Raw genomic sequence first — 24,289 nt, 5'->3', positions numbered from 1 at the left:
TTTTCTGCTGCCACTGATGTTAGCTTTCCTACTATTTTTCTTATTTATTTTTAATATATATTTTTATTAATTTCTGTCTATTTAATTTTTGTATTATCATCATCATCATCATCAGCCATTTTCAATCCACTGCAGGATGAAGGCCTCTCCAGCAACTTTCCAGTTCCTTCTGTTTTGAGCACTGGCCATTCATTTACTACTCGAAAACTCATGAATTTCATCTATCCATCTCCGCCTTTGTCTTCCAGGTTTTCTTCTAGCTCCTCTTGGGTACCATTCTGTTATTTTCTTAGTCCATCTGTCATCATGTCTTCGAGCTATGTGTCCTGCCCAAGACCATTTTAGTTCTTTAGTTTTTATAAGAATGTCCTTTACTTGAATTTGCTGCCTAATCCATGTGTTTCTCTTCTTATCTAACAGTCTGATTCCCAATATAATTCGTTCCATTCTTCGCTGTGTAGTTCTCAGCTTCTCTTCCATTCTTTTGGTGAGTGCCCAAGTTTCACTTCCATAAGTCATGGTGGGGAGTATACATTGGTTCATTATTTTACTTTTCAGACAAACCGGGATATTGCTCTTCAGTATGTGACTATATTTCCTGCATGCTATCCATCCAAAATTTATTCTTCTCTTGACTTCCAGCCATTTATCATTATTACAGCTAATAACTTGTCCCAGATAAGTATATGACTCCACCTTTTCAATTACTGCTCCTTCAATCATTATTTCCCTTTCTGTGGCATACTTGTTCATCATTACTTTTGTTTTAGCCATATTCATCTTTAGTCCAAAATCCTTACTAGCTGTGCATAACTGATTAAGATTTTCCTCTAATTCTCTGGGATCATGGCTTATGACCACAATGGCATCTGCAAATCGTAAATGGTTTAGATACTCTCCGTTCACATTGACTCCTTTCTGCGACCAGTCTAATCTTCTGAAAGCTTCCTCAAGAGCAGCAGTAAACAGCTTCGGAGATATTGTGTCCCCTTATCGAACTCCTTTCTCGATTTTAAATTTCCTACTGTCTTTGTCTAGTCTAATAAAGGAGGCAGCACTCTCATATATTTTCTTCAAAATCATAATATATGGGGTATCTATGCCTTGTCTTTCCAGTGCCCGAAACATTGCCTTATGCTGTATGGAGTCAAATGCCTTTTCATAATCCACAAATGCCAAGCATAATGGTGTTTTATATTCATTTGCTTTCTCCATTAGCCGTGATATTACGTGAAGGTGATCCATAGTTGAGAATTTTGTCCTAAAGCCAGCTTGCTCTTTCGGTTGATTCTCATCAAGTATTCTTTCTAATCTGTTAGTAATGACCCTTGTGAACAACTTGTAGATGTGGGATAACAAGCTAATTGGTCTATAATTTCCATTTCTGATTTATCTTCTTTGTTATGCAGCAAAACTATGATTGCATTATTCCACTACTTAGGTGTAACATCTTTTCTAATGCACTTTGTGAAGAGACATAACACAAAAACTGGCACCTTGCCAGTTTTTGTGTTATGTCTCTTCCTCCCAATTTTAACAACTCTACAATAACTTCATCTTCCCCTGGGGCTTTCTGATTCTTCATTTTCTTCAATGCATGTTCTACCTCATCAGGAAAAATATCGGGTATGTCGTATGTGTTGCTACTTTGCAATCCAACTTCTCCACTGCTGGCATCATTCTTGTATAATTCTCTATAGTAGTCTTCTGCTATTTGAAATATGCCTTCTCTGCTGTGTATAAGTACACCATCGCTCTTCGTCAGTTTTGCTATCATTTGTCTTTCTGTATTACTGCTCATGGCTGCTGATTTAAATCGTTTGTTTTCCCTTAATGCTTTTTCTACTTTTCTTGTGTTAAATCTTCTCATGTCTCTCTGAGTCTCTTTCTAATGGCTTTGCATAACTCAATATACTCAATTTTCTCCCTGCCAGTGTTTTTCTTGCTCTTCATTTGTCATCTTTGGTTCATCATGACAAGTGTTTCTTGAATAATGTTTTCTTCTTTGGATTTCTTTTTCCCTATAGGTGTCTTGGGCTTTATCACTTTCAGAAAGTTGTAATATTCCTCGTTGATATCTTGGTCATGAGCAGTCTGCAGAAGCTCAAACTTGTTCTTAAGTTCCAGTACATACTGCTTTTTCTCCTCCTCTGTTATTTCAAAGACCTTTGTATTATTTACTCGAGTCAGTTTTTTCCTTTCCTTTCCTACATCTATATCAAGTGTACATCTTACCATTCTGTGATCACTTCCAACATTTACCTTATTCAGGACGGTAACATCATTCACAATATATCTTCTGTTAGTGAGGATAAAGTTGATTTCATTAGTTGTTAATCCATTTGGACTCTTCCATGTCCACTTTCTGTTCACCCTTTTCTTGAAATAATCAGTGAACGGTAAATCAAATAAGGGATATTGTTAAAGAAATAATCAGTGAATGGTAAATCAAATAAGGGATATTGTTAAAGAAATAACCAGTGAATGGTAAATCAAATAAGGGATATTGTTAAAGAAATAATCAGTGAATGGTAAATCAAATAAGGGATATTGTTAAAGTTCTATAACGAATGCAAATGGCTGTTTGGTTGGTTTGGATTTTATTGGCGCATTAGCAACTAAGGCTATAATGCGCCAAGACCAGGTCATATATAAAAATTTAAGCTTTCAGTGACCTAATTAGTTAGATCAGCATGTCAAGTTATATGCCTTTTCCCCCAGTCTTCTGCCTCCCACCGCTCTATCTTCACACTAGCAAAAATCCCACACATATACCTGACAAATTTGATAGGATATTATGATGTGGTTACAAAGGAACTGGATGCAAAAAATAATTTTGATTTCATATATATGGATTTCAGGAAAGCTTTTGACACTGTTGCACATGGAAGACTATTGTACAAATTGGAGCAGAATGGTATTAAGGGTAAGTTGCTACAATGGATAAAAGGATAGTTAAGTGCGAGAAGACAGGGGTGGTAATCAATGGGTGCTGCTCTTCTTGGACTAATGTTATTACTGGAGTCCCTCAGGGTTCGGTGTTGGGTCCACTGTTTTGTATATTTATCAATGATATTGATGAAGGTATATATCAGGCTTAATGTTGAAGTTTGCAGATGATACAAAGGTTGGCAGGGTTGTTAATGACAGTAATGGCAGTGTGCTACTGCAACAGGATCTAGATAATTTGGGCAGATGGGCTAAGAAGTGGCAACTGAAGTTTAACCTTGACAAATGCAAAGTACTGCATATGGGTAGAAGTAACCCCAGAGAAACGTACCAACTGTGTGGTACTACACTTAAGGTTGTAGAAAATGAAAAAGACCTGGGAGTAATTGTGCAGTCAGATATGAAGTTTTCTGAGCAATGCAGACATGCTGCCAGGGCAGGTCATGGGGTTTTGTCAATGATATATAGGAATTTTGCTGGCAGGGAAAAGGAGGTGATTATCCCTCTGTATAAGGCAATGGTCAGGCCACGCCTTGAGTACTGCGTACAGGTCTGGAGGCCTCATTTTAGGAAGGATGTAGATTTACTTGAGTGTGTACAGAGAAGGGCAACAAGATTGGTGAGGGGAATGAAGGGCTCCTCTTATCAAGAGAGGCTTAAGTTCTGGAAATTGCAGTGGCTGGAGACTAGGCACCTGCGCAGTGATCTGATCGAGGTGTATAAGGCCTTGAATGGGCTGAGCACGCTGAATTCTGATGGGATCCTTCCACTTGTTCAGATTACGAACCTAAGGGGGCATAAATTCAAATTAAGAAAGGACAGATGTAGAATAGATGTGCGGAAATTTGCCTTTAGCCAGCGGGTGGTTAATTGCTGGAACAAACTTCCATCTGTCGTTGTGGAAGTTGATAGGTTGAATAAATTTAAGGAGGAACTGGACAGGCATTTGGAGGGAATGGTGTGATTTTTTTTTTTTTTTGGCTGATGCTGCATAAGCTCATACATTTGCTTTCTTGCATCACATGCCACTACTACTACTACATCAAAATTAATACATCAAAACCGCCATACACCCAGCATTCAGCCTAAAAAATTAAAGCGATAATATCCCCACATCAACGCAAATAATAAAAATCACTTTATTTTATTTTCTTGATGACCATTGGAATATGCCACCGAAAGTTTTTTTTTTTTTTTTTTTTTTTTGGTCTTAGCCCCAGAAATCTCAGGAAACTAAGCGGCAGGACCTGCCAGAGTAAACTAACTCTATGGAGTTCGTGGCCTGCCTCCACGGGGCGTAAGTGGGGCAACGTTGGATCCCAACAGGGGTCCAGCGGCTAAATGGCCAGAAGAACAACGGTACATGACATTACACGATCCAAGATCCATACACTTTTAAATCTCTGGCATTTACAGTGTACTGTAATACACCACAACGTAAACTACGCGGAGATGGGGGGAACCCCTGGTGCCGCTTGACCATAAAAACACTTACACTATGTCAAGTTATAGAAGCAGTTTTGGTGCTCCGTTATTTGTTGTGCCGTTTATTGGTTTCAAGTGTCACATTTTCATTTATTTTGTGTCCATTAAGTTCCTCTTCTCAAGATGTGTCCACAGACATCAACTTCGTGAAGATCGGCCAAGGTAATCGAAAGTTATGGTAATTTTTATTAGCTTTGATCCCAACCGGGTCACAATATGATTTTGCATTGTATATTGTTATAATGCCAATTTTGTTAAAGTGAATAGTACCACAAATAATTCCTAAATATTGATCATTATCGGGAACAGTAATTGAACAGTTCTACAACCACACGTAACTTTCATGATGAATTTTGGATATTTTGCTAGTGTTCCTTGTTTGACTTTAGTATGCTGGTTAATAAACAAAGGCCTTTGTTCTCAGTGTGCACCACGTGGTCAAGCCCTGTTTGAGTGACCGTTAGCGTGAGTTGGTAGCTACATACCTCAAGATATCTATATCCAGAATATTTATTGGTACTAAATTTATTTGATTTAAAATATGATAAATAGAAGTTATTAATTTCATTACATTTAAGATATTGAGAACATGTATATATATAATAATATGCGCAGTGCCGTGCTCCCAATGGCTCCCCAGGACAAACAATAAACCAAGCTCATCATCCAGTATTCTTCATATCTAGGGGTTAAGACTTCCCCCCTCCCATTTGTAAAACTCTGAGACTCTGAACTAAACACTGCACCCCAGCAGCAAAGCAACTCAGCAATTGCCCTTCAGAACCTTTCATCCTGTGGATTTTCATCTCTCAGATTTCATCCTGCTGCAAAAAAATCATCTTGGCACCATTATCCAATTCTGGGTATGAGAACACAAGACCTGGAGGAGATGCCAGACAGTCAACAAGGCCAGCCAGAGGGTTCCCAGACATCTACCGACAAGCGAGCGGTGAAACCCACACTGGACAAATCAGAAAAGACACCACCTGCAAGAGGAGAAACAAGAGGTACAATATTGAAAAACCAGACCAGGAAATGAGGAGCAATAGTGAAGCAAGAGATCGACAGGAACCAAGGAAAAACACAGAAGAGCAAAAACAAGGGGAAAAAATCCCCCCCCCCCCCGGATCTCTCGTTGCCGCAGGGAACAGTCCTTGAGCAAGTGCTCACCCTGCGAGCCACTCCAGAAAACATAATAAAAGATAACAGTAGCAGAATTTCTTCACCCTTACGAGCAGACATAGTCCCTCAATGGAAAATTAGAAACTAAATTAGAAACAATCCTCCTGCAAACAAATGTGGAACACCAGAGGATGCTTGCAGCCCTAGAAGCATATAAAGATGCTGATGGTGGCAAACAAATGCTACAGCATGCCCCATTATATGCCCAAGCGCTGAGGCACACCCCAAGTGAGAGGGAAAAAACCAGGGAATTACAAGTGCAAAAGAAGAAAGTACTCAAAAAAACTCCAAATATAGTGATACTGAGACCTACCGGGGACAGCAACCAATCAAGTGAGCAAATCAAACAAAAAGTCATAGGTAATATGAAGGCAGACTTTCAAAACACCAGGATAAAGTCTATCCGTAAAACCAGGAACCCAGGGATCGTGATTGAGACTGAGAGTGAGGAGATAGAAGAAATAAAAGCAAATGAGAAAATAACCACATTAGGGCTAAAGGCAGAATTACCGAAAAAGAAAGGCCCAACTATACTAATATTCGGTGTAGAGTATGACATGGATCTGCAGCAATTAACCAACGAAATTTATAGAAAGAACTTACAGAGCCACTTCCCAGAGTTGGAACCCTCTGATTTTTCCGAAGTTCAAAATAAAAGCAAAGAACAGGATGGGAGTAAATTGGACGGTGGAACTGGCGCCATCTGCTTGGCAAATCTTAAGCACCCAAAACAGAATTTATATAGAATGGAGCAGCCTGAGATACAGGGAACATATATCCATTCCAAAGTGCTTTTTCTGCTGCAGATATGGCTACACCACCCATACTTGCACACAAAGAGAGCCAACCTGCGGCCACTGCTTTGGCAAAGAGCACGAGTACAATACCTGCCCCAACAAAACTGACACACCAACCTGCGCAAACTGTAAGAGTCTGAAACTGGAGCAATCACACTCCATCCGCGATACTGGGAGTCCGACATACCAAAAAATCAAGAGTTCCTACCAACAGAGAATAGATTATGGCCACACACCATAAACAATTCAACTCCAGTGTTCTCACATTCCACCAGCTCAATGCACAGCGTGCCAGAGCGGTGGCAGAGCAAGTCCGACTAAAAGCTGACGATGAAAACGATGACATCCTCATAATATTGGAACCGTACACGCACCAAAAGCAAGTACGGGGATATCCTATTAAATACAAAATTGTGCAGTACACAGATGAAACGCCATGGGCAACTGTGATAATCAGGAACCCCCATATCACGGTCATAAAAATCCCACAATTCTGCACACCATGGGCAGCATGGCCCACCTTGTCACCTCCCCGGGAAGTCTTTATATGGTTGCTCTATACTGCCGGCCAGGGGCAGAAATCAACTATGCGATAACATACCTGGAGAATCTTCAAACTGCACCAAGCGGACACAAGATACTAGTGGGGGCAGACGTAAACTGCAGCCCCCCCCTCTGGCACAGTACCATGCCTGAAAGAGGCTCAACGAATGGGCAAAGGCTCGAGGAGCACCTGGCCAACTCCATATTTGTTGTTAAAAACCAACCCTTCTGCAACACCTTATGGGAAGCAGAGATTGATATAACATTAGCCACAAGAAACAGACACCCACATTACAAATTGGACGATTAGAAACGACTGGACGACCTCGGACCATCGTACAATAACCTTCACATTAGAAAGGAACCTGACAAGAACAGCTGCCGACAGGCACATGCTAAATAGATTTGGCCTCAGCAAGGCAAACTGGAACACCTTCTGAGAGACTACGCACAGCAGGCCAGCAATACCTGCACACACCAAGGGAGCAGGAATGCGGGAGCGAAAACCCGGAATGACTCCAGAAGGATTTAACAAAAATAATAACAGAAGCAGCAGAGAAAGCCATGAAGAGAAGAATCCCCATTGCAGGGGCCACACCCTGATGGACTCCAGAGCTCACATGAATGAGGAAATTAGTACAACACAGAAGGAAACAATTTCAGAGGGCTAGGAGGAATTGGCCACAACAAGAAGTCACTGAATTCAGGAACCAATATAGAATCGCTTGAAATTGTTATACTGAACAGATAACGAAAAAGAAAAGAGAATCATAGGAGAGGTTGGTACAAGGGTCAGGAAACAGCAACTCCTGGGGGGGGGTGGTATACAAAATTACCACACACAAACTCCCCAGGGGGGAAGTCGTGACAGCCACCAAAACAGCACAAGGAAATTTAACCATAACCTGGGAGGAGTCGATTGGGAACATCCTGGACAACATCCTTCAGGAGCTGCCAACAACACTAACACATGAGCAGCAGGCTATCTGCCAAGCAAACAATTGCTGTAATAATGACCAAATAGAACCTCCCCCCCCCTTCACCTTAGAAGAAATTCGGGATGCAGCAAGCCACGCAAAAAATAAGAAATGCCCTGAACCGGACCTAACTGAACCGGAGATGGCAAAAGAAGCAACGGAACATATACCGGAATTACTGCTAAAACTATTCAATTGCTGCCTGGAAGCAGGTAAATTTCCACTACAGTGGAAAAAGACAAATTTAAAACTGCTCCTAAAAAACCCAACAAAGCCACCAGAGACACCTAGTTCCTACAGACCCATAGCCCTGCTACCAACCCTCAGTAAAATATTCGAAAGGCTGCTACATACCAGAATCACAAGGCATTATAATGAAGTAAATCCTAACATGACAAAGCAATACGGATTTACTCCTGGAAAATCCACTATCGAAGCAATACAGAACCTCCTCTCTAGAGTCACCCATTGTAAAAGGAAATACTTCCTCGTCATCGCAGTGGATTTCGCTGGGGCGTTCAACACCTTCCGGTGGCCAAGTGTCTTGGCGAGACTCAGAGCTGCCAACCTTCCACTGAATCTTTATTATTGCATGAAGGATTACTTGGCTGATAGAGCAGTGCAAGTTACCACACCATATAAATGCCTCAGTCGCCCAGTCCGCAGGGGCTGCTCCCAGGGTTCTGTCCTGGGGCGCTCCTGTCGAACTTTGTCTTAGACGAATTCCTCACCACGGATCTGGGTGGTGTGGAGGCCCAGGCCTATGCAGATGGCTTGGTCTTGACCATCGAGGCTGACAGCAGATCTTCCTTAGAAATGCAAGCAAATGATGCCCTGCAAAAGCTGCTAGATTGGACGAAGCTACAACTGCTCAAACCAGCACCTGACAAGGCAAAATCGGTGCTGCTAAAAGGTACGCTAGACTTAAGGAGACCACCACAAATTAAGATTGAGAACAAAACAGTTAAGCTGTGCGAACAGATTAAATACCTAGGAATAATCCTGGACAGAAAATTAAATTTCAAGCCACACCCAGAATATATTAAACAAAAGTTAACCCAAAACTGCACTCCCTTGTGCGGTTTTTTTTTTTTTTCGGGGAGGGGTATTTGCTCTTCTCCTCTCCTTGCCTCCCCATATTTTCACTGTCGTGGGGCATTGTCATGCCCCACGACAGTGAAAGTGACCCCCCCATTTTTAGTGGGGCATTGTCATGCCCCACTAAAAATGGGGGGGGGTCACCTTCCTATCTGACTCCTTCTTCTTCCTATTTCATCCCCCCATCTACACCCTCCCTCCCATTACTTTCTCTTGTACAGCGACTGCCCCGCATGTCCAAATTTAAATCACATCAAATTTTGTCTGACCTTTTAGGCTCTCTAGAAATAGTTCTTTCAGTGTAAAACTCCATGTAGCGCTTTCTAAATGCAATTTTACTTAAATCAACAGCGATAACTCCAAACTTTATTTTAGGTCCTAGTCACCGAAATCCCAGGAAAGTAAGTGGCAGGACCTGCCAGAGTATAATTAGTCTCTTGGTACACCCGGCCGGCGTCCCCAGGTATGGTAACGTCGGGTCCCACTTGGGCCTGGCGGCCAACAGGCCGGATGAAGAATGGGCACAACAAACTACACACCACATGACCCATACATTATTTTTAAACCTCTGGCATAGACAGGGTACTGTCACTCAATACGTAGAACATACATGGAGATGGGAGAAATCCCAGGAGCTGTCAGATCCTCAACATACCTATACCTATGTTAAGTTATATAATAACAAACTTATAAAAGGTATAAAAAATAAATAAATAAAGAAATAACAATAAAATGTAAATTTTAGATATGATCAAAAACGTTTACTGATTTTAAATAGCTGAAAACAGCAGACACATGGTCATTGTCGGATAAAATCTGACTGAGTGTATAAGGCTCAGCCAGGTGACTAAAAGCAGTAAAATATAAATCGTGTTCGTGTCTAAAACATGAACACTCAGTTAAAATGTGACGAATAGTTAAAATGGTGCCACAGTTCTTGCACATAGGACAGTCATCTGCCTTCAGCAGAAATGCATGTGTAAGATGACTGTGTCCTGTGGAGCCGAGCTAGAACAACTTCCTCTTTGTGGTTCCTGCACAGACTAGAGTGCCAGTGTCGGATTACAGGCTCTTTATCTGATAGAGTTTGTTTGTGACTTGCTCATGCAAGATTGTTGCTATTTGGAGAGTAATTTAGCACGTATTAGCTGCCAGTAGTCTGTATAGGGGACTAACAGGCAAAGAGTACTGTGGGGTTCTGGTGATCTGGCCTCGGCATCTGCCAGTTCATTACCCCTGATCCCAATGTGGCTTGGGATTCAGCAGAAACGGATGTCAAATGAACACTCAAACAGAGAATGTAGCGTCTGCTGAATCCAGGTCACGAATGGATGAGGATTATACCTCATCCCCGATAAAGCCTGCAGTGTACTTAAAGAGTCAATGTACACCATACATCTTTGGTGCTTACAGGTTTTAATGTGGTTCAAGGCTAGCTCTATAGCATACAACTCAGCTGTATATATGCTGCATTTGTGGGGAATCTTCCCAGATATAGTACTATCTGGAAAGACAGCAGCAGATCGGACTGACAACTCTGACTTCGAGCCATCAGTGAACACAGGTAAAAAAATCAGAGTAACCGGATTGGTGGGCAGCATAGGGTTGTTGGTAGACAGAGAATGGAGTTATGGCCTTACCCCAACTTTTAATGGAGAAGTCACATGATGGTAATCGAGCATGCCAGGGTGGAAGTAGATGCCTTGGTGACTGGGCATCATTGTCTACCGTGATATTGAGCTCTCTGAGCAGTTCTTGGACACAGATGCCAAAGATTGGTTAGCATTCTGACGGGTTTTATAAAGTTTCTCATCTTGGCTCAAAAACGGAAGTCCATGTTGGGTTGTCTGGCAGGGATTTTAGTGTAAAGGTATATTTTAGCAACAATTGCTTTCGTCGGAGCAGTAATGGTGGTTCACCTGCTTCGACATATAAACTCTGGACAGGGGATGTTCTTAATGCTCCAGTAGCAGTATGGATGGCTTGGTGGTGAGGTGTGTCTAGCCACCGTAGTATGCTACTTCTAGCCGATCCATACACTCGGGATCTGTAGTCTAATTTTGAACGAACAAGTGCATGATAAAGTCGGAGTAAAGTGCATTGGTCTGCCCCCCATTTATTTGAGATGGCACGAAGGAAATTCAATCCCCTTGTGCACTTCGTTCGCAATTGACGGATATATGGTAAAAATGTCAACTTCTTATCAAATGTGAGACCAAGAATTTTGTCTCGGGTGCTACTGGAATGATGTATTGGCCTAGTTTGAGTTCTGGTTCAGGGTGAAGGTTCCGTTTGTGACTAAAGTGTATGCAGACGGTCTTCTGAGGTGACAGCCTGAAACCATTAGCCATTGCCCAAGATTTGACGTGATCAACGGCATGCTGAAATTGTCGTTCAATAACCCTCGTGTTGCATGACTGACAGAAGATGGTAAAATTATCAATGAAGAGGGTGCTGTTTACAGTTGGAGGAAGTTGTTCAGTAATAGAATTAACTTTGATAGCAAAAAGTGTAACACTTAACAGTGACCCTTGGGGGACTCCTTCCTCTTGACAAAAAGATTGAGAGAAAACAGAGCCGACATGAACTTAGAATGACCAGTTCAATACGAAATTTTTAATGAAGAGGGCTAGATGGCCCCTCGGACCCAGATCATAGATATCCTTTAAAATTCCAAATTTCCAAGCCGTGTCATACGCTTTTTTGATATCAAAGAAAATTGACATCAGGTGTTCGCGTTTAAGGAAAGCATCTCGATGTTTCCAGTCTTATAAGATGGTCAAGTATTGACCTGTTCCTTCAGAAACCACATTGAATTTTGGAAAGGATGTCATTCGCTTTTAAATACCACATGAGACAGACATTCACCATCCTTTCCAGGATCTTGCACAAGCAGCTTGTCAGAGCAATTGGAAGGTAATTACTCGGAAATTTTGGATCTTTTCCTGGCTTTGGGAAGGCAAGCACAATTGCCTTATGCCAGGAGTCAAGAAATTCATCTTCAAGATAAACTCTGTTGTACAAACAGAGCAACCGATCCAGAGATTCAGATGAAAGATGTTTAATCATCTCATAATGGATGTCATCTGGCCCTACGGCACTCGCCTGGGATAGTGATAGTGCCGCTTTCATTTCCCATTCTGTGAAGGGTTGATTGTATTCTTCACAGTTCTTTGATGACAACTTCATATGTTACCCTAGCATTTTCAGCATTTTGTTTGAGGGCCAGAAACTCAAGGGGGTAAGATGTTTTGGCAGCCACTTTAGCAAATATCTCCCCAAGAGTGTTTGCAATTGCACATCCATTATGCTCCAGGACGATGAAGGGTGTGATGTGTATTTCCCCTTCATTTTCTGGACTTTATTCCAGACAAGCTTAGATGATGAAGCCTGGTTGATAGAAGATGTGAAGTGGACCCAAGATTCCTTCTGACTCTGACATCTTACATAACGTGCTTTAGCAAGTACACATTTGAAGGCTATTAAGTTATTTGCGGTGGGGTACTGGTGAAAAATACCCCACGCCTTGTTTTGAGACTTTCTTGCTGCAGTGCAATTAGAATTCCACCATGGTTTTTGAAATGGTGGAAACTGAGTTGAAGTCTTTGGAATTGCAATTGCCACTGCTTGGACAACAGTGTCTGTAATGTACTTTACTGCATCATTAATCTGTTCCTTGCTGACTGTTGGTATCAAATGATGCCAGATCTTTGAAGGCATTCCAGATCTACCACTGTGGCATGGTCTTCCTTTGGAAAGGGTGGATATCACGGGGAAGTGGTCACAGCCATAAATGTTGTCTTCAACCTCCCATATACACACAGGATGGAGAGAGAGGGGGAGCATATAGAGAGAGATCGATCGCGATAAATGTACGGGTAGGCATGTGGCAAAAGGTGTTAAGTCCAACATTTAGCAGGCCAGGTCATTGTTTTCGAGCATGAGCTCTATAGTCCGACCCCTTCCATTCATGTCAGCACTACCCCCACAGAGTATTGTGTCCATTAAAATTCCCTAGTAACAAAAAAGGGGGTGGCAATTGTCTAATGAAATCATCAAGGTCTGCCTGGGGGATGTCGTTCCCAGGTGGCAAATAGATGGAGCGAACAGTTATAAGAGAAACCCTACAGTAACTTGAACTGCTACAGCCTTTAAGTTGGTGGTAAGTGGTGTAGCTTGAAATGGGGTGGGTTACAAGGATGGCAACCCCCTCTGTGGGCAGGTCCATCCCCATCTGTCTTTTCAAATGACTGAAAAGTTACGAAAGTATGGGTCCTCATTTGCCTTTAAATACGTCTCCTGTAAGCAAAAGCAAGTGGGCTCGTGCTTACTAAGGAGGACTTTGATGTCGTCTCTATTTCGATGGAATCCACGACAATTCCATTGTAGAAATTTGAACTTGCCCATTATTTGGATTTGTTGGGTCCACAGGTGGTTTCCAAAGGGCTGAGGACTTCGGGGTTTCTCAGTCCTGGCTTTATCTTTCTTTGGAAAGAGAGGTTGTTGGCCTGTGTCCATATCTTCTTCTGCAAAGATTTCCAGGACTGGGTCATCCGACACCTCCTTATCCTTGACATCCATTGTTTCTTGTATTGCAGGTGGCTCTTCCGATATTTCTACCTTTTCTTTACTTGGTTTTGGTAGTGGTGGAGCATTAGGAGGTGTGGAAATAGGAATGGCAGCTGACTGTTTTTTGGGCTGGCTTTTGTGAATGCAATAAATACCATGCAATCAGAGTAAATGACTCTTTTGGTGGTACAGTCATCTCAGTTTGTGTACCGATGGTGCACTTTGCAGAAACCTCCTGGGCATATGAAGGCTTCCATCTATTTATTGGTTTAATGTATTTTCTGGCCTCCTGATAGGATATGTTCAGCTCTGTTTTCATTTTTTGAATTTCTTTTTTGTCCTTCCACCGCTGGCACTCTAGAGTAGGCAGGGTGCTCTCCTTGGTAATTTATACAGATTTGTTTGGAAGGTGAACATTCCTTGCTCTCGTGGTCTTTTGGACCACATCGAGCGCAGGCAGGATTACCACGACAAGCTGTTTTAAGTAGCCTGCCTTAATGGAACTTGAAGGCCGTGGGGTGTTGAATGTTAGAATGAGAACTCAGGTGGGGACGAGATTCCCATCCTTCTGCATTGATATTCTCTTGACAGCTGTCATTCCTTGGTCTTTTAGTTCAGCGCAGATCTCTTCTTCAGAAACATGAAGAAGATCCCACTCTGAAATGACATCTCGTAAAAAGTTCAGAGTTTTTGGGGGTGTTACACTCATCTGTATTTCCCCCCCCCCATGAATGTCACTTTCAAGATTCTTTCAGCTTGCTTTATGCTTGAAACTTCGACTAAAAGATCGCCAGAACGCAGCCATTTTATGGATTTTAGTGATCTGCCAACCCTTGTAATCCTTTCTGGATGAAGGGTGACATCTGCCCGATTGACTGTTCTCCGGTGGAATGGAGAATGAGGAATAGTGGTGTTATAGATGGTGTTTTACCCTCAGTTCTGGCTCTTTTGACAAAATTCGTGTCATTCTCATCTGATCGATTAGGTTGGGGCCTTGTTGGGACCCCAGCAGAAATAGGATTTAAATTACTCATGGGAGTAAAATAAAAATTTCAGATGCCCTAAGTACCTCACTCACCACGGAGCCCTATGAGGGGATGCCCACTTGCGAACTAGCAGGTACTGTGTACACAAATGGGACGCCAAGTTCACTCAGGAGCATCATACACATGTTTCCAATAAGCTTTGATCCTGTTCCAGGACCAAAGGGAGGGAGATTTATTGGAATGCAGTTGACCCTATCAGAAAGAACCACCCGCCGATTGATCTCAGTCAGGCCAGTCTGGGACCACCCGTCTTGTCGAAGCAGTGGCCGAAGTGGTGTATTAAGGCTGGGCCCCTCAACGGATTGCAGCACATGGCTGGACACGCCAGATTCCGACGATGTAACCCTGGAACCAAGGTACGGGCGTTAGATCCCAGTGATGCTAATCTGAAAGTCCAGCAGCATCAATGGGAGGTCCCCTCACCAAGTACAGGTACTCATGTAGAGGGGAATGCAAATGGCTTGATAAGACTAGTGGCAGAGAAGAAAAATGCATGGGATAATTATAAATTATCAGAGGATGCAGAAGCACACAGAAGATAAGTACAAACTAGTCTGCGACCAGGTTACTAAGAGGTTTAGTAACCTTTTTTTGTGGAGGCCACTTGTGTTACACAGAGCAAATCACAAAAAATTTTCTAAGTTCCAAGTGTTACTGCTGCACAACACTGAGAAGTAGTGCTCTGAAACCCAGTATACCTAGTCAATCCTTGCCTGAGAATGCAAAACTTTTGGTGTCCAGGCCCAAAAACCTTCACATTCTTCACAATGCGGTCCAAAACTGGTACCAAAAATTTGTCACAACAAACCAAAGCCCCCTGAAAGTCATAACTTTGAAATAAAAACCTTTGGTACCTTCTTCTTTGGGCATTCCATTTAACATCTGCATGAATTCAGCCTAACTAAATATGAGCTCTTATACCCGTTTGCTGGCTGAGACACCTTCCTTCAAAGACCGACTCAAAATTCGAAAGTCAAAATTTTACCTATTTTTAGAGGCAAATATCTTAATGTGGGTCACCCTCAATTCTCTCATCCTTGCCACCATTGGAAAGAGGTTTTAAGCAACAAGAATCATGGTTTTTTTTGGTTTTGTGAATAGCTACACAAATCTCCCAATGATGACTTATAATGCCAGTTCTTGTTGCTTATAGTAGTAGTAGTGGCATGTGATGCAAGAAAGCAAGTGTATGAGCTTATGCAGCATCAGACAAAAAAAAAAAAAAAACACACCATTCCCTACAAATGCCTGTCCAGTTCCTCCTTAAATTTATTTAACCTGTCAACTTCCACGACGACAGATGGAAGTTTGTTCCAGCAATTAACCACCTGCTGGCTAAAGGCAAATTTCCGCACATCTATTCTACATCTGTCTTTTCTTAATTTGAATTTATGCCCTCTTAGGTTCGTAATCTGAACAAGTGGAAGGATCCCATCAGAATTCAGCGTGCTCAACCCATTCAAGGCCTTATACACCTCAATCAGATCACCACGCAAGTGTCTAGTCTCCAGCCACTGCAATTTGCAGAACTCTCTTGGTAAGAGGATCCCTTCATTCCCCTCACCAATCTTGTTGCCCTTCTCTGTACACACTCAAGTAAATCTACATCCTTCCTAAAATGAGGCCTCCAGACCTGTACGCAGTACTCAAGGCGTGGCCTGACCATTGCCTTATACAGAGGGACAATCACCTCCTTCTCCCTGCTAGCAAAATTCCTATATATCATTGACAAAACCCCATGACCTGCCCTGGCAGCTTGTCTGCATTTATGACAGGCTGACTTTTTTATGATTTACAAAATATCTGTTTATACCTATTTTAGTTATTACTTGAATTTTATGATTACTGGTTAATTTTTTTTATTAATAATTTGGAGTCTTGATTTATCGGTTAATCCAATCCCGGTAAATCGAGAGTCTGCTGTACTTTATTATTACCCTATTTAATGTTGGTAATGTCTTAACTGTTTGTTTAATTTATGAATTAAGCTTTATTATAATATGTATGTATGTACAAGAAAATCATGTTATATATGGGGGTCAGCACGTGTTTCCTTACATCCGTGGTTTCAGCCATCAACGGTAGGTCTTGGAACGTATCCCCCACGGATACAGGGGTCTCACTGTATTACCTTTCTCCTTAATCCAAAGGGCAGAGAAATTGCAGAAAATTTCACTCTTGTAAATGCAATAGTTCTGTCCTTGTTGAGATGTGAAACTTCACCATCAAATAATATGCAAATATTATGTGGAAAACTGATAATTTATATGCATCCCATGCATTTTTCTTCTCTGCCACAAGCCTAATTAGTTCATCTGACATCCATTTAGGTGTGAACCTTGAACAGTATTTCTTAGTTGGTATGGAAAGCCTGAGATTAATTCCTTGAAGGCTTCCTATTTAGAATTCACTGTTTTTAACATCATCAGTTGATCCCATTATAGTCACCTTTACGAAAGCAAAAACCCTTCCCTTTACCCTTGATGGGAGTTACATCTTTAAGCTTGTTTGTTGTTTATTTGTTTAGGGATTTATTAGGCACATCAGCAACTATGGCCATAGTGCGCCAAATCTTTAAGTAAATCTGACATCAGTACACTGTGATCACTGTCATCTAGTGATTCCTTTACCTTCAAATTGTTAATGGATGACTAATGACTGCTGATAATCAGATCAAGAGTATTACTCCCTCTGGTTGCCCCTCAAACATACTGTAGAAAACAATCCTCCAATAAATCCATAAAAGCCTTGCTGGCATGCGAGTGACCAACCCACAAGTTCTAGTCAGTAACTGTAAAGTCAAATTCCCATTACAAGACATTCTGATTTACTGGTTCACTATTTCTCTGCACAATTGTTCATTGTACTCATCATAGTCATTAGGCCTATAACACACTCCTACTCTCATTTTCCCCTTTTCCAGTGCTTATGTCACACCAAACTGACTCAACATTGCACTGTCCACCAATGTCAACTGGATGCACTTCCTTAGATTTTGTGTTTCTTAACTAACAGCATAACCCCTCCTCCCTTCCTAACCCTGTATCCTTTCTGTATGCATTGTACTCCCCAAATTCCAATTCTGCACTGCTTATATCTGTTTGTTCCACTTTTCAAGAAATCAATAAAAATGCCATTTTGATCTCAGAATAAGTTAGCCATAAGTTTTGGCTTTTGTTTACAGGTGATGATGTTGGGTGTGCCCAATTCATGGATGATCATTTGGTTTGCGGGTCATAATGGTAGACCCATGTTTTGTCACATGTGACATCCCCTTTAAACACTCAGGACTGCCAGTACTAAACCTCCCCAGAAGATCTTCACAGATCTCTTTCCTCACAGCCATTAATTAGTCTAAGCTTCTCTTGTGAGAGAAGCTCAGGCACCCACTGGGAACATAGTTTTCTGTACACTATCCTGTTTGATGGTGACCAAAACAGTTCCCTTTGATATATTCGCAGCATCCATCACTTGTCTGGTGGTTATGCACCCGTCATTTTGAATGAGCTAGTCTACAAGTTCTCCATTTTCACTGTTTGTGACAGACGGTCTTCTGGCTCTTGGTTTGTCCTTGATATCGAAATCACCTTCCGAAAACCATTGGAGCCACCTCTGGACATTACTTTGATCAACTGTCTGGTCTCCAAAGCCTACGAGGAATTTTCAATGGATAGATTTGGCCAACTGATCACCTGATTTGAAGAACTCAATCACACACACCACTGCCAGAAATGGCTCTCACTTTGTCCATCCATAACTTCAGATCTAAAAAGAAAAATATTATTAGGTGTGCCAATAGGTAATTGATAGTACAACAAGCGTACATCATAAATTCCTCCCCTCTTCCTTATGCATGTGTGTGTAATTGTGCATTACTTATTGAACTGCCCTTGCACATACATCATGTCAAATCCACAACTCAAATATTTCCAGGTGAGAGTAAATACTTAGATTGCCCCTCATATATTTAACATTGGATAAAATATACAGGGGGTCCCAAAAGTCAATGTGTATTTTGGTGAAATTGTCATTTTCAAATAAATTATAAAACTTAAGTATTTGTAATGTGCTAGAGATGTTATTATAATTTTTATTAATTTTTTCTCTTGACACATAATTCATGATGAATGTTCAAGAGTGAATTTTTGTTGTAACATCCTGCATCAAAGGAATGAAGTTTTGTGAAATTAGGGAAAGATTCAAGGGCATTTCATAGTCCCGGTCCTACAGACAATGCGATTTGTGCACTGGTGAATAAGTTTAAAAGAACTGGGTCTGTCCGTGACAAGGAGAGATGTGAATACCCAAGGACAGCACTTGAAAGCATTGAATCAATTCGAAAAATGTTTGAAGAGGACCCAAAATTATCAGTTAGCAAGGGACCTTGAAGACTGAACATACTCAAGACATCAGTTCACAGAATTTTGCGTTCGACACTGATGAAAAAGTCCTACCACATCCAACTGTTGCATGACCTGCATGAAGATTTTCCACATAGAGCAGCAATGTATGCAGAATTTGTCGATGAAATCCAAAATAACAGTTTAATGGACTTCACTATGAAATCTCCTTTAAAATCTTTCCCTAATTTCACAAGACTTCATTTCTTTGATGTGGGATGTTACAACAAAAATTCACTCTTAAATATTCGTCATGAATTATGGATCTGAAAATAAAATATTAATAAAAATTACAATAATATACATTGCAAATACATAAGTTTTATGTAAAAAAGAATAAATATACTTGTCATAATGAAATTTAGTTGAAAATCACACTGTTACAACAAAATACACAGTCACTTTTGAGACACCCTGTATATCTCGGGATAAAAAAAAAAAGTATAGAATATACAGAACTAGAGGGGAGGTTTTTTTTTTTTTTTTTTTAATAGAAGATGTCCCACAAACATTGTGTTTCTGCCACTTTGATACTAATATACTAAGAAGAAATGGGAAAAGGAGAAACCATACCATAAATACTGGATCATATTACCAAGGAAGATAATTATAAATTTAGCTAGCATCCATGCAGTTCATTAATATATTTAAAACAAAAGTAAATGCAGAAAGTTAACCACTGCAGTATCTAACCAAATACTGTTGATCAGGAGTCTCTGCTTTCATTAAGTTAATAAATCTTCCCATAAGCCCCTGTTCTTCTGCAAAATCTTCAGGATCATCTTCCTCCTGAGGCTGATCTGATTGATTCTGTACCAATGGAGACACAAGAAGAAGTATCTGGTCAACCTTAAAAGAAAAAAAAAGTTTAATTAAATATTAAAAGATTATGTTATCTCCAAACATTATTTAGCACTTCTAAAAATTATTCAAAATATATTTATCTTGATTTAAAAGACTATTGCAATGTACAATTTAAAAAAAAAAAATTGCACTGCAATTCTGTAGTGATATAGTTATGACTTTGATCAAGACATCCGCCTTGGATGTCCTGACCAACTACAAATTCATAAATTTGATGAATTTGAAGTGTTGGTCAAGACATCAATAACGGATATTGTTGGGATATCAGAGACGTGGTGTCACACTGATATTAGGAATGCAGAATTGGAATTTTGGAAGTACAATGTATACAGAAAGGATAGACAGGATAGGAAGCAAGGAGGTGTCATGCTGTTAATTAAGAAAAACAAAATCAAAAGAAGTGCATCCAGTTGATATAGATGAACAGTGCACTGTTGGGTCAGTTTGGTGTGACATTTGGTAAGCACTGCAAAAGCAAAAATAAGAGTAGAAGTGGGTTATATGCCTAATGACTCGAATGAGTACAATGAACAATTACACAGAGAAATAGAGTGGGCTAGTAAATCAGAGAGTCTTATAATGGGGGATTTTAACTTCCCAGATATTGACTGGAACTTGTAGGTTGGTCACTCACACACTAGTAAGACTTTTGTGGATTTATTTGATGATTGTTTCTGCAGCAGCATGTTCGAGAGGCAACCAGGGAGGTTAATACTCTTGATCTGGTTATCAGAAGTGATCATTCGTGTATTCAGAAGTTGCAGATAAAGGAACCACTAGGTGGCAGTGATCGTAGTGTACTGATGTGGGATTTACTTAAAGATATAATTACCATCAGGGGTAAAGGGAAGCGTTTTTGCTTCAGTAAAGGTGAGTACAGTGGTCTCGGACAGTTTTTAAATTCTGTACAGTGGGATCAACTGACGATGTTACCAATAGTAAAAGTAAATTCTAAGAGAGGGAAGCATTCAAGGAATTAATCGTGGACGCTACTAAAAGTTTCATACCGTTCAAGGTTTAGGCCTAAATGGTTATCAAATGAACTAATGAGACTTGTAACAGAGAAGAAAAATGCATGGGATCATATAAATTATCAAGCGACTCAGAAGCTTTTGGCAAATATAAGCTAGTCTATAATCAGGTCACAAAGGAGGTTATGCAGGCGATGGCAGATTACGAGAAATCTTTGGCAAAGGATGCTAAATAAATTAGCAAGGATTTCTTCACTTATATAAATTCTAAAAGGAAGGGAATGAATCTGATTGGTCCACTAGACATCGATAGTTCGACTGTTGATGATCCTGCTCAGACAGCAAACAAACCAAATGAGTACTTTGCATCTACATTCAAACATGAGGAATTAAGGTTTGAAAATGGCAGAAGGTTACCAAATTGAAACAGGGTGCTTAATGATTTTGTAATAACTGAGAGCAAAGTGGAGGAGAAATTGTTGAAGTTAAACATAAGAAAAGCACCTGGGGTGGATGGGATCTATCCAGTTATATTAAAGGAGGCGGCAAAGCAACTAAGCAAACCCTTAGCCATAATTATGAGAGCATCCTTGGACTCAGGGGAGGTCCTTATGGACTGGAGGAGTGCAAATGCGGCAAAGCAGCTAAGCAAACCCTTAGCCATAATTATGAGAGCATCCTTGGACTCAGGGGAGGTCCTCATGGACTAGAGATGTGCAAATGTATCCCCAATTCACAAAGGGGGATCGAAGGGTGACACGAGTAATTACAGACCAGTTAGTATAACTTCTGTTCCGCGTAAAATAATGGAGTCGTTGTTAAAGATGCATTGCAGGATCACCTAGACAAGACTGCAGCAATAATTCAGACGCAGCATGGGTTTGTTAAGGGAAAGTCTTGTCTGACAAATTTGATAGGATATTATGATGTGGTTACAAAGGAACTGGATGCAAAAAATAATTCTGATATCATATATTTGGATTTCAGGAAAGCTTTTGACACTGTTGCACATGGAAGACTATTGTACAAATTGGAGCAGAATGGTATTAAGGGTAAGTTGCTACAATGGATAGAAGGATGGTTAAGAGAGAGAAGACAGAGGGTGGTAATCAATTGGTGCTGCTCTTCATGGAATAATGTTATTAATGGAGTCCCACAGGGTTCGATGTTAGGTCCACTCTTGTTTTGTATATTTATCAATGATATTGATGAAGGTATATCAGGCTTAATGTCGAAGTTTGTAGATGATACAAAGGTTGGCAGGATTGTTAATGATAGCAGTGGCAGTGTGCTACTGCAACAGGATGTAGATAATTTGGGCAGATTGGCTAAGAAGTGGCAACTGAAGTTTAACCTTGACAAATGCAAAGTACTGCATATGGGTAGAAGTAGCCCCAGAGAAACGTACCAACTGTGTGGTACTACACTTAAGGTGGTAGAAAATGAAAAAGACCTGGTAATTGTGCAGTCAGATATGAAGTTTTCTGAGCAACGCAGACAGGCTGCCAGGGCAGGTCATGGGGTTTTGTCAATGATATGTAGGAATTTTGCTAGCAGGAAAAAGGAGGTGATTGTTCCTCTGTATAAGGCAATGTTCAGGCCACGCCTTGAGTACTGCGTACAGGTGTGGAGGCCTCATTTTAAGAAGGATGTAGATTTACTTGTGGTGTGTACAAAGAAAAGCAACAAGATTGGTGAGGGGGAATGAAGGGATCATCTTACCAAGAGAGGCTTAAGTTCTGCAAATTGCAGTGGCTGGAGACTAGGCACCTGCGCGGTGATCTGATTGAGGTGTATAAGGCCTTGAATGGGTTGAGCACACTGAATTCTGATGGGATTCTTCCACTTGTTCAGATTACGAACCTAAGGGGGCATAAATTCAAATTAAGAAAGGACAGACGTAGAATAGATGAGCGGAAATTTGCCTTTAGCCAGCGGGTGGTTAATTGTTGGAACAAACTTCCATCTGTCTTTGTGGAAGTTGATAGGTTAAATAAATTTAAGGAGGAACTGGACAGGCATTTGGAGGGAATGGTGTGATTTTTTTTTTTTTTTTTTTTGGGCTGATGCTGCATAAGCTTATACACTTGCTTTCTTGCATCACATGCCACTACTACTACTCTCTTGGTAAGAGGATCCCTTCATTCCCCTCACCAATCTTGTTGCCCTTCTCTATACATGCTCAAGCAAAACTACATCCTTCCTAAAATGAGGCTTCCAGACCTATATGCAGTACTCAAGGCGTGACCTGACCATTGCCTTATGCAGAGGGACAATCACCTCCTTTTCCTTGCTAGCAAAATTCCTATATGTCATTGACAAAACCCCATGACCTGCCCTGGCAGCCTGTCTGCATTGCTCAGAAAACTTCATATCTGACTGCACAATTACTCCCAGGTCTTTTTCATTTTCTACCACCATAAGTGTAGTACCACACAGTTGATACGTTTCTCTGGGGTTACTTCTACCCATCTACAGTACTTTGCATTTGTCAAGGTTAAACTTCAGTTGCCACTTCTTAGCCCATCTGCCCAAATTTTCTAGATCCCATTGCAGTAGCACACTGCCATTACTGTCATTAACAACTCTGCCAACCTTTGTATCATTTGCAAACTCCGACACTAAGCCTAATATACCTTCATCAATATCATTGATAAATATACAAAACAACAGCGGACCCAACACCAAACCCTGTAGGATTCCACTAATAACATTAGTCCACGAAGAGCAGCACCCATTGATTACCACCCTCTGTCTTCTCCCACTTAACCATCCTTTTATCCTTTGTAGCAACTTACCCTTAATACCTTTCTGTTCCAATTTGTACAATAATCTTCCATGCACAACAGTGTTAGAAGCTTTCCTGAAATCCAAATATATAATATCAAAATTATTTTTTGCATCCAGTTCCCTTATAACCACATCATAATATCCTAATCAAATATGTCAGACAACACTTTCCCTTAGCAAACCCATGCTGTGTCTGAATTATTGCTGCAGCCTTGTCTAGATGATCCTGCAATGCATCTTTAACCAGTGACTCCATTATTTTACACAGAACAGAAGTTAAACTAACTGGTCTGTAATTATTCGTGTCACCCTTCGATCCCCCCCCCCCTTTCTGAATTCGGGATACGTTTGCACATCTCCAGTCCATGGGGATCTCCCCTGCATCCAAGGATGCTCTCATAATTATGGCTAAGGGTTTGCTTAGTTGCTTTGCCACCTCTTTTAATATAACTGGATAGATCCCATCCACCCCAGGTGCCTTTCTTATGTTTAACTTCAACAATTTCTCGTCCACTTTACTCTCAGTTATTACAAAATCATTAAGCACCCTGCTACAATTTGATAACCTTCTGCCATTTTCAAACCATAATAACTGCTCATGTGTGAATGTAGATGCAA

At 40.8% G+C, this 24,289-nt stretch overlaps 1 protein-coding gene across 1 annotated transcript in view; it reads right to left on the bottom strand.

Annotated features, from left to right (window-relative positions):
- Positions 1 to 24,289, bottom strand: part of Vps35 (Vacuolar protein sorting 35) — a 298,912-nt gene that overhangs the window by 110,999 nt on the left and 163,624 nt on the right. The window contains exon 10 of the mRNA XM_090389880.1: positions 19,740 to 19,895. Within this exon, the coding sequence (XP_090246006.1) occupies positions 19,740 to 19,895 (156 nt within the window). The remainder of the gene's footprint in view (positions 1 to 19,739; positions 19,896 to 24,289) is intronic.

Source organism: Mastigoproctus giganteus, chromosome 2 (assembly GCF_048544385.1).
Source record: "Mastigoproctus giganteus isolate SK-2022 chromosome 2, ASM4854438v1, whole genome shotgun sequence".
NCBI classification, from domain to species: domain Eukaryota; kingdom Metazoa; phylum Arthropoda; class Arachnida; order Uropygi; family Thelyphonidae; genus Mastigoproctus; species Mastigoproctus giganteus.
Note: the sequence above shows the minus strand (reverse complement) of the source record. Positions and strands in the feature narration are given on the sequence as shown.